We start from the raw sequence: 11,740 nt of genomic DNA on the forward strand, positions 1-11,740 counted from the left end.
CTCTACTGATATCACTCATTGGTCCATTGATGGTTCAACTCACGACTATGAAGTTTGATAGGTTTCGAGACATGCAAGAGCACTCTCTTTAGATGACTAACAATGCAACAAGACTAAAGTCTTCGGGTATGACAGTGAATGAATGTTTTATGCTTCAATTTATTTTGAACTTTATTTCCTTCTAAGTATGGAGCTTTCCAAATTAACTATAACAACTATGAAAGACAAGTGGGTCATTAATGAATTGGTTGGAAAATCCATTAATTAAATACAATGTTAGTTATTTTTATAATAATAATTTAATTAAATTTTACTTATAATAAGTAATTATTAAAAAAAAAATTAAATAAAATGGAGACCATAAAAATAATAAAATTTAATTAAACATTACAATTAAAATACAAATACAAAATGAGTGAAAATAAAATAAATACAAATTTTATTACAATGTTTTTATTACAATAATCTCCTATATGGCGTCCAGTCCTACATCGTGATGGTTGGTGAATACAATGTGGACGATGTGGAGGAGGGTTTCCTTCGTCAACAGGGACATATGTCTCCTGCACATTCTCAGATCGAAGAACTGTGATCTACTTGATTGAGAAACGATAAAATACCAAATCAGTACATGTTATTAATATAACGAGCAACCGACTTCTACACCAAATAAATTATTCACAAAATATTGATCGCTTGAATGTAGAGATTGTCGTTGATGATATTGTTTAGTTAACGTGAATTGAAATGATTGTCTTGGTGGTTCAAATTATTGTTGTGTTAGGGTAAAAGAAAATTAATGACGATGTGGTTCTGACGCTTCATTTTCAATAGTAATAACGAGAGTCAATGGGCGAGAGTCAATAGTAATAACGAGAGTCAATGGGTGGTTCTTCTGCAACACCATATTGTGGGTCATGCAGTAGTTGCAGAGCTAATAGGTACATATCGGAGTTGTGTCTAAACCACACCATATACTCTTCTATCGGTATTGGGTGTCCATGTATCGGTTGATCGGTAAGACAATGACTTCGACCTTCGTTCCAAAATTGAATCCATGCACCATATACGTCTTTCAAATTTTCTAGGTGATTCTCTCTCATATCTTGACAATGAAGTGTATCAATATTTTCAAGATCATCTGGTATTTCTTGGGAAAGTTCAAACTAAAATTTGACTATATATGTTTGATGTCATTCTACAGTTGAGAAACAAATCAAAGCGGTTTTGGCACTCCATATCATTGAACCATGATATACTTATTGTGATATGACATTTTCAACACTTTTGTAAGGCATCCATATGAACTAGAGAAAATAAAATACATATTAGTAAGGCAACACAGTTAAATTTTGTTGAAGAATAAAAAATTTAACCTGATATTGTTGCATGTGATTAATGTTTGATCTATAACCGACAAGATCCCCGTATAGAGTTCCATAATGGATTAGTCCCCTATCAATCCATCTAGTAAAAGAATATAAAACTATTATTTAGCAAGTTTGGCAAGTATAGTATACTTAGTTTATTGAGTTAATATGAAAAGTATTTTACCATTTTTCCAGTGGAAATGATATATCTCTAATGCAGATGTTTTAATAGTCGAACACATTGAAGATGTTTCAATAGGACACATGCATCAAATGAACTCTATTGCAATATTTTTCAGGGATCATCAAACCCCCATTTCAGTTTGACGAATTATCCCACCATTTGATTTTTTAGAGGAATAACACAAGTAGATGATGCAGGGTTAGTAAATGATCCCAGAGACGACTCACAAGTAATTTTACCATATATTGAGCCAACTCCCTATTCAATCCCTCACTCCATACCCTCTTCATATCTCAACTTCATTCCCTCTTCATACCCTTTTATTGAAACACAATTCCACCATCAATCCATACCCTATTCGTCATCACAACACCCATCAATAGCCACCCATAGTATTGACTTTAAAATGTCATACGATCGATGATGGTCCTATCATTGTTGTGGATGGTGTCCATAATGAAGAAGTTGACGATTTCAATGAGAATGAGAATGACATTCTTGCTGAAGTTGTTGTCAATGACGGTGATGACCAGGAACCCGTAGTATAATGTTCATCTACTAAAATTTGTTTCTCTAACCCCCTCTCACACTTTTGCAACGTGACCTCCAACAACATGAATTACATTGATGATCATTTTTTCCACTCTATGTCCGGAAACAAATCTTACCTTGTTCCAGATCTTGACAATCTCCAAGTGGTGATGACATTTCCAACAAAAGTTGTGGCAATGTAGAGTGTGTAAAAGAATATCATATACACAATTCTACGATGCGCATTCTGATAGCACTAGATGGATTATCCATTATAAAAATAAAAATTGTATGTGGAGGTGTAGAATCTTGAATGGAAAGAAATCAAACATTTGGAATCACCAAACTAGAAGGATCACACACATGCTCATCAACAATGGTTTCACAAGATCACCAACAACTCTCCTCGACTGTTATTTGTGAAAGTATCCTACAAATAGTAATGACAGATCCCACAATATCAGTTTCAGTGTTGATTGCACATATATGATCATGGTACACATATACCACTATTTATAGAAAGGCATGGATTGCAAAACAAAAGGCTTTCGAGAGAATATACAAGAATTGGGATAAATCATGCAAGGAGCTTTTAAGGTGGATCCTTGCTTTCAAACATTATCTTCTAGGCACTATTACCGATATTGAAGTACGACCCTTTATTGAGGATGTCAAGTAGTTCTTGGCAAAGTTGTATTCCATCGCCTTTTATGGAGTTTCAAACCATGCATCAAAGGGTTTGATCACTGTAAGCCAGTTGTTTCAGTTGATGGAACATGGTTGTATGGAAGTATCGTGGGACCTTACTAATGGCAATCGCTGATGATGGTGATAGTCATACCATTCCTTGTCGAGGGCGAAACATCAGATGCATTATTTTTCTTCCTTAGACGTCTACGAATGTTTGTCACACCCCAGCCCAACCTCCGCTTGACTTCGGATATACATGAGTCAATTAAAAGTGTTGTTAGGCGTCTAAACAACAATTGACATCATATCTTCTGCGTTCAACATATATCACAAAACTTAATGGGGACCTTCAAAAATGGCTAAATGAAAAATATTGTAACTAGCATGGGTTAGTATTTTTTTTTTTATATATATATATATATATATATATATATATATATATCTCACACATATTTTTGTTTTTAAATTGTCCATAACAACATCAACTTTTGTTCCTTCAAGATACGCCATGACTCAACCGAGCCTCACATACTACAGGAGACAAATCAGTGATTGGAGTCAAGATGCGGTGAAATGGGTCGATGATATTCCAAAGAAAAAATGGCTACAAGCATATGATGAAGGGAAATGTTAGGGCACATGACAACTAACTTTGTTGAATGCATGAACAATATAGTAAAGGGGACACACAATCTTCCAATCATTTCTTTGGTGCAAGCAACATACTATAGAGTGGCTTCAAAATTTGTAGAAAGAGGGGCACGGGTCCAAGCAATTATGGCATCAGGCTTGATTTACTCAAATACAATCATTCAAAACCTTAACAAGGAACGAGCAATATTGAACTCCCATGAAGTTGTTATTTACAATCGAGCACATAATATCTTTACCGTTAAGGAGTTGGTTCGTCCATCAAGAGATCGTCTTGTATGGACATTCAAGGTAAACCTCGACAAACGATGGTGTGATTGTTGTGAATTTCAAGCATTACCCTACTCATGTTCACATGTCATCGCCGTTTGTTCGTTTATTCATTGTGACTACATAATGTATGTGTTTTCCGAGTATACATTGGAATGTATCTTCGACGCTTACAAGGAAGTGTTCCAAGCAATTCCCCTTCAATCATATTAGTCAGAATACAATGGAATATAATTACGCCACAATCCAGCCATGAGAATAGTTCCAAAAGATCGTCCACAATCTACTCGCATTCATACTGAAATGGATCAACGAGAAAAAAGTACACACCCCAAAAGATGTGGTTTGTGTTGGAATGAGAGACATAACAAGAACAAATGCCCTTATCGTATTGATGCTCCCAATGAAAGTTAGTTCATTGTAATAAAATTAATTCATTTTGTATTTGTATTTTTAATTATAATGTTTAATTAAATTCTATTATTTTTAATGCCTTCATTTTATTTAAATTTTTTAGTAATTACTTATTAAAAGTAAAATTCAATTAGATAATTATTATAAAAATAATTAACATTGTATTTAATTAAAATAATAATTATTTAAATTAATAATTAATAAAACTTAAATTAATTATTTAATTAAAATAATAATTATTGAATAATAAAATATATACTTATTATTATGAAAGATGTTAACGAGATGTAATGTGTGGCATCTCACATTTACAAATTATAACTACTTACTCCATCATAGTCATACAATTGCTAATTGGTCAAACCCCTTATATTTGTGCATACTAAAAAGCACTATTAATAAAAAGATTATACAAATAATAAAATAAATTTTATGCTTAATTGTAGTTTTTATCTCCCTATTTTAGTTGAATCTGAAAAGTAGTCCCTCCATTTTGTTTCTCCTCGATTTTGGTCTAAAATCTGATAAAGTTTTATTTTTTTTTTTAAACTACACCACACCATTTATGATCATAAATTTCAGGTACAATTGTTCTACAACGAGATCTTGAGACATGATGTGACTTAAATAAACGCAAAAAAAAAAAAAATCACAAGTTTTAGACCAAAATTCTGTTTGAGGACCAAAACTGAGGAGAAACAAAATGAGATGACTACTTTTGCGATTCAACTAAAATAGAGGGACCAAAACTGCAAATAAGCCTAAATTTTACAATTAAAAAGATAATAAAAATGGGACATTGGGAAGTTAGCCGGCGGAAAACCGATTTTTCTTCTTTATTTGAAAAAAAGAAATTGTTCCTTGTTGAAAAATCACTGGCCGGAAGACCGACTTCTTATCTTCATCAAAATGAAGAAAGAAAGAAAAACAATGGTATTTTGGTGTTTACAATGAAGAAAGAAAGAAAAACAATGGTATTTTGGTGTTTAATAAAAAACCAATGGTATTTTGATACTTAATTTTAATTTTTATTTGGTAAAACTAAAAAAATTATATAGTAGGGTGAGTAATGGCCAATATGTAGCTTTCTCTTAAATGCAAGAGGTCCTTTTATATAGTAGGGTGAATAAGGAGATTTTGTCAGACAGTTGAGTAATATATGTCTTAATTAGCACGAGTGAGATGAAATAACAAACAAAAAAATGGTTGGACACACCAAGAGTGAGACGAAGAATATATGGGTATCATATATGTATAAGTAATTTTTTTTTTAATTAGACAATACTAGTAAGCTGAAAAGAAAAAATAATTTAGTTATAATTATAATTTGAAGCTGCCCTCAATTGTTATATTAAAAGAAATATGAGATTAATTATTGGTATCTTTAGAATTTTCATGTCCACCTTAGAATTTGCGATAAAAGCATTATTTCACTTGTCTCGTGGGAAACGTGCGACAGAAAGTAATTTCTTTATTCATTTTCTTGTATGTTTTCTACTTTTTCTTTTACTTGAATGCCCTACTCATACGACAAGTTGAAAGCAATTAGCAACTTCTTCGTAGCATCTATCCTTTTCCTTTTTCACAGCCAATCAATAAACAGCTCAAGCAGCAAGATGTCCTCTTCTGACAAACACGTGCTTCTAAATTATGTTCCAGTTTATGTCATGCTCCCAGTAAGTCGTAAACATAAACTAGTGTGTTTCTAAGCTACCAAATCAAGCATTTGAGTGTAACAAAGAGCTTTTGAATTTGATTTATTTGAATTTATTAACGAATAAAATACTTGTGAGAGTGTTCAAGAAAATTTATAAAAGTAATTTATGACATGTTTATAAACTACTTCCATGTCATTCCATTAATGGGGAGGTAGGTAGGGGATGCTGTTAACATCCCAATTCCAGAGTGGGTACTTGACATTGGAGAATCAGATCCTGATATCTTCTACACCAACCACTCCAGTAACAAGGAACGAGGAATATCTTACTACTTTTGTAGACAATAAGCCTATCTTTTATGGAAGAACAGCCATTAATCCTTAAAGCGATCAGAACTAAAGATCCCCGTTGATGTTCTTCATGAAGCAACTAAGCCAATACCGCAATTTCCCTGGGGTTCAGAAACAGAGATTAAAGTTGATGGTTGACTTCCCAATTCCACAGGAAGAATGGTTAAAGAATCAGCTGGAAATAATATCTACTGCTCAAGATATTATGAATATAACACCTAAATGTGTAATGCAAATAATATTTCAGTAATGAAGCAATATCTAGACTAGAGACATTTCAATATATCTACTAGTGTGTTTTCCTATCTGTGAGTTTAATAAACTATTTTAGTGAGACACTTGATGCTGCTTATAAAGACATTAACATCACCATCTTCAAAAACAAGTGACAGAAATGTATTCAAATATCATATATTGCATATTTTTACAATCATCTTACAGCAGTGTATAATTATGTAACCATATTATCTAAATTTGATATTGTGATCATATGAAGTCAAAACAAGTTCTTAATCTTATAACAATTATTATGGCCCAAAAGACATCAATTTATGTCAAAAGCGCCTTTATATAGGGGGGACAAGTTCTAAATTAAAATTCGAGCATAAACGTTTGCAGCATAGATAGCATGCATGCAATGACAGGCAGAGATTGTTTAAAGAAAATATAACAAAATATAATCTATAATTGTAAATTACAAACACAACTAGGGGAATGGTGCTAGACTAACTTAGTTGTAGAATTCTATAATCTATCGACAGGACCTGCCAAAACTGAGACTTGACTCAGTTGACACTTGCATTTGAATTATTGAAACCCAAATTCTTACAGAATATAATGAAATAAAGACGGATCTTGTAGCATAAACCATTACTAAAAAACTTGCAAATTGCTCTCATTTGGTAGGATTTGACAATTTGAAGTGATGTATATGAAAGTATCAATATTGCATCCATGATAACCAATCAATCTCTGAAGAAGGCTTTTGAAGAAAACCGAGTTTTGTTAACAAACTCAAATCATTGAGATTATAGCCTTTTTGTTACATTGCTAAGTATTTCCATTTTTAAGACAAGATAATTGCTCAGAAACTAAAACCATGTGGTAATTTAATAAAAGCTACACGGTGCATGGGCAAAATGATGATGGCTCCGTTTGGTAAAATTAAGCTATAAGCTAGCTGATAGCTGAAAAGCTGGCTGATTTGAAAAGCTAGCTGATAACTTATGACTTATAGCTGAAAAGCTAATTAATTGAACTTAAAGTGTTTGGTAAATTTAACTTTTAACAATATAAAATGACATAAAAGGATATAATTATTTAATTTAAAATAACAAAAAATGTGACATTTTTATCTAATTTCTCTCGAGTATTTTTTTACTCAATTCTCTTTTTTTAATCAATTTTCCTTCTTTACTTTTTTTTATTACAATACAAACATAAATTATAGTTCTCTAAAAGTTTAGCAAGCTCTATATGTATAAATAGTAATCATAAAAACAATGCAATTCATTTATTGTTTACAATTTGGCATAAAAAATGAATTTAACTTTATCACAATGATAAATTAGAAGATGAAGAAATAATAATAAATATGACAATGCATACCTTAATCAATTTCTTGTAAGATGAATAACATGACTTTTTTTTTTTTTATAATTATTTTGGCAAGGAATTAAAGAAACTGGGTACTCCGTTCACCAAGAAGAAAATACACGTGAAGTTGTGAACCAGTGGGTGAAAGAATAGTGAGTAAGTGGGATAGTTATTTTGTATTATATAAGGATAAAAAATAATAAAAATAAAATAATAAGATTATAAATAGAAGAATATGTAAGAAAGCTATAAGTTCAAACACTACTTGAAATAGCATCTCAGAATAAGCTATAAGCTGGTGAGAAAAGCTTGTTTACCAAACATATCTATTTTAATCCAACAAACTTATAAGCTAGTTTAATAAGCTATAAGCTAGCTTATTTTTGTTATCAAACAGTGCCTACGAACCCAAAGATCATGGAAATTGAGCTAGTACAGTTTTCCCATGTTCAGTTGCAATTTTAATATTAGTATATAAGTTTGATTCCACTATATAGATACAAAAATTTCTTATTGCCACTTCTATTTCTCTCATATTTTCTTTCTATCATGTCTCATGTATTCTCAAATCCTCTCATTTCTAGGTCATTTTCTCAGTCTGTCACCATAATCAGGTACCATAACGTAAAGTGTTTTGGATGAGTTACAGATATAAGTATCACAAAGAAGTAAGGAGAATGAGGTTTATATTTTCACAACTCAAAATTCAATTGAAATAATGAAATGCAAATGAGGTTTATGATTAGGTTATGAAGATGTATAGGACAGAAACATAAAAGTAGAAAGTTAGCCAATAAGGGAAATCATTGAGGTGTGTGTGGGACACCATCTGGCTTTGAGGTGAAAAGCAGCATTCAACTGTCTTTTTCTTGTGTGTGGTGTGTCTCAGCATGCCAAATCCAATCATGAGTTTTTTTTTTTTTTTTTGCAAATTTAAGCCTTAACGTCCTTGTAAACCCCATCAATTTAATGTTCACCAGCATTGTGTTTTTGTCTTTGTTCCTTAATTAGTATGTTTTTTTAGTGATGTTGTGATTTAATGATGGATGTGGATTATTTGAGTGATGATACCTGTCTACTTTTTCCATGTGAGGTGATTTCTAATTGTGTATTATAGAGATAGAGATAGCAATAGGGAAGGAGATGTGTGATAGATATTGCATGACAGATAGAAATAGTGATAAAAAGGACCCACTCATATTGTGAACTCAAAGCATTCAGCAACTTTTACGTAGAATATATATAGATATATGTAGTTCAATTTTCATAGGTATGAGATAACTTTGACATTCACTCAGTTTTAAAACAGCAGCAAGATGGCTTCTTTGGACAAAAACATGCTGCTAAATTATGTTCCAGTTTATGTCATGCTTCCAGTAAGTCATCCACATAAAATAGAGTGTTTCTAAGCTACTAATTCAAGCATTTTTTTTAATATATACTAAGTAACTAGCTCATAAATATGTGGGTTTGAGTGTGTTTGTTGATTATTATTAATAACATGTTTTATTGTTTTTCTTTGTAACTACTTTAGCTCGGAGTTGTTAGTGTTAATAACGTCTTTGAAGACCCAGAAGGACTTAAAGAACAACTTGTGCAGCTACGAGAAGCAGGTGTCGATGGTGTTATGGTTGATGTCTGGTGGGGGATCATTGAACAGAAAGGACCTAAACAGTATGACTGGAGTGCTTATAAGAGCTTGTTTCAACTCGTTCAAGAATGTGGTTTGAAACTGCAAGCTATCATGTCATTTCATCAATGTGGAGGGAATGTAGGGGATGTTGTTAACATCCCTATTCCACAGTGGGTACTTGATATTGGAGAATCAGATCCTGATATCTTCTACACCAACCGCTCCGGTACTAGGGACAAGGAGTATCTTACTATTGGTGTAGACAATAAGCCTATCTTTCATGGAAGAACAGCCATTGAAGTGAGCTGAACTCTGAAATTCTAATTATCTTTTTTTAAGATTTAATTACTCTATAGGTCCCTAAACTAAAAAATATTTTATAATTGGATCCCTCAATTTGTTAATCATTTGTAATTAGGTCCTTAAATAAAAAGTTTTTTATTGGACCCCTAAACTTTAAATAATTTGTAATTTGGTCCCTGGATTTAGGGATCCAAATACATATTATTTAAAAGTTTAGAGGCAAAACTATAAATCATCCAAAAGTTCAGGGACTTGTTAAAAAACATTTAGTTTTGGGATCTAATTAAATATTTTGGACAAATTCAAGGACTCAATTACAATTCCTTTTAATTCACGAACCAATTAAAATATTCTCAAATAGTTCACAGACCTACTCTACAGAATAATTAAACCTTTTAACTATCATCCATGCTGTCATATGATATGAAAATGCAGCCAGAGAATTAACTATATGACGCATGATAAATGTATCATTTATAGATTTTACCTGCATATATGCATGTCTACAGAATATGCTGACTAACCCCTCTAGGTGATCCAGTTAAAGACCAGAAGTTGAAAGTTTATTCACTCTTACAATTTATAAAAAATTTAACAATGGCTACCCTAGCGCAGTGGAAACCAGCATACGTTTTTCCCATCGATATGGAGTTTAATCCCTATTTGAACAAAATCCACATTTATTTTTCTAAGACCCTTGATTTAATAAAATACTGTTGTTAGCTTTAAAAATATTGCACCTCAAAGTATGCATTAGGCCGAAAAATATGTTGGCCTAACCCTAATCCAATTTTTAGTCATATAAGACTTTTTTTTAAAGAAATATAAGTACATATGTAGAATTTAGAAGTAAAGTATGGTAGAGGATTATCTGTTCGATTAAGTTAGCTAATAGTCATTTTGGGTAGAAAAGCTAGACTTATTGCACATAACTTCTAAATGTCCAGATATAAGAACAAGGATCTTGGTTACTACTTACTATACCATATTTAACTACTTTACAGGTATACAGTGATTACATGAAGAGTTTCAGAGAAAACATGTCAGATTTTTTAAAATCAGAGGTTATTATAGACATTGAAGTTGGGCTTGGCCCAGCAGGAGAACTCAGATACCCATCTTATCCACAAAATCAAGGATGGGTGTTTCCTGGAATTGGAGAGTTTCAGGTGATTCTGGCCTTGCTTTCAGACAAAATTGTTTCTCACATAAACTGGATTTTCATTTCAGCACTACTAATATTATAAAAATGAAATTATGCAGTGCTATGACAAATATTTAAAGGCAGAGTTCAAAGCGGCTGCAGCAAGGGCTGGCCATTCTGAATGGGAACTACCAGACGATGCTGGCACGTACAATGATGTACCAGAATCTACTGAATTCTTCAAAACAAATGGCACATACCTTACTGAGAAAGGGAAGTTCTTCTTAACTTGGTATTCTAACCAATTGCTGAATCATGGGGATGAAATCCTAGATGAAGCCAACAAAGCTTTCCTGGGCTGTAAAGTCAATTTAGCAATCAAAGTAAGTGCTTGTTTATTTCTAGTGTTTCACGTTTCCATTTTCACCGATAAAATAAACATTGAAGAAGATATTATAGAAATTATATAAAATAAATTTTAAAAATAGATTGAATATTTTTGAAAAATTTCAAAACATTGTTTTCACTGTTCCGAGAAATGAATTCTCTCAAGTAAGCTATCATATTCTCTCTATAACAATTAAAAAGGAAAGTCCACGACCAAATGTCATTCCAGCCATTTACATACAAAGTAAAAATTGAAAATGTTGTTAGAAAGTAAATAGGCCCTTAATTTCATAACACCACAATTAAGGACAGTTACCACCATTTTCTGCCAAATAATTAACCCTCTAACTATGATGAAGGTCTCTGGAATCCACTGGTGGTACAAAGCTCAGAATCATGCTGCTGAACTCACTGCTGGATATTACAACCTTGACGATAGAGATGGATACCGTCCCATTGCAAAAATGGTGTCTCGTCATCATGCCAGTTTGAACTTTACATGTCTTGAGATGAGGGACTCGGAACAAAGCTCTGATGCACAAAGCGGACCACAGGAACT

The 11,740-nt window shown here is 32.3% G+C and overlaps 1 protein-coding gene across 1 annotated transcript in view; it reads left to right on the top strand.

Annotated features, from left to right (window-relative positions):
* The first annotated feature begins 8,929 nt into the window (after positions 1-8,929).
* LOC101498026 (beta-amylase) overlaps positions 8,930-11,740 on the top strand; it is a 3,889-nt gene continuing 1,078 nt past the window's right edge. Inside the window, exons 1-5 of the mRNA XM_004513491.4 lie at positions 8,930-9,090; positions 9,249-9,647; positions 10,655-10,819; positions 10,914-11,177; positions 11,541-11,739. Of these exons, the coding sequence (XP_004513548.1) occupies positions 9,031-9,090; positions 9,249-9,647; positions 10,655-10,819; positions 10,914-11,177; positions 11,541-11,739 (1,087 nt within the window). The 5' untranslated portion in view covers positions 8,930-9,030. The remainder of the gene's footprint in view (positions 9,091-9,248; positions 9,648-10,654; positions 10,820-10,913; positions 11,178-11,540; position 11,740) is intronic.

This window comes from Cicer arietinum, chromosome 6, assembly GCF_000331145.2.
Source record: "Cicer arietinum cultivar CDC Frontier isolate Library 1 chromosome 6, Cicar.CDCFrontier_v2.0, whole genome shotgun sequence".
In the NCBI taxonomy this organism is placed as follows: Eukaryota; Viridiplantae; Streptophyta; class Magnoliopsida; order Fabales; family Fabaceae; genus Cicer; species Cicer arietinum.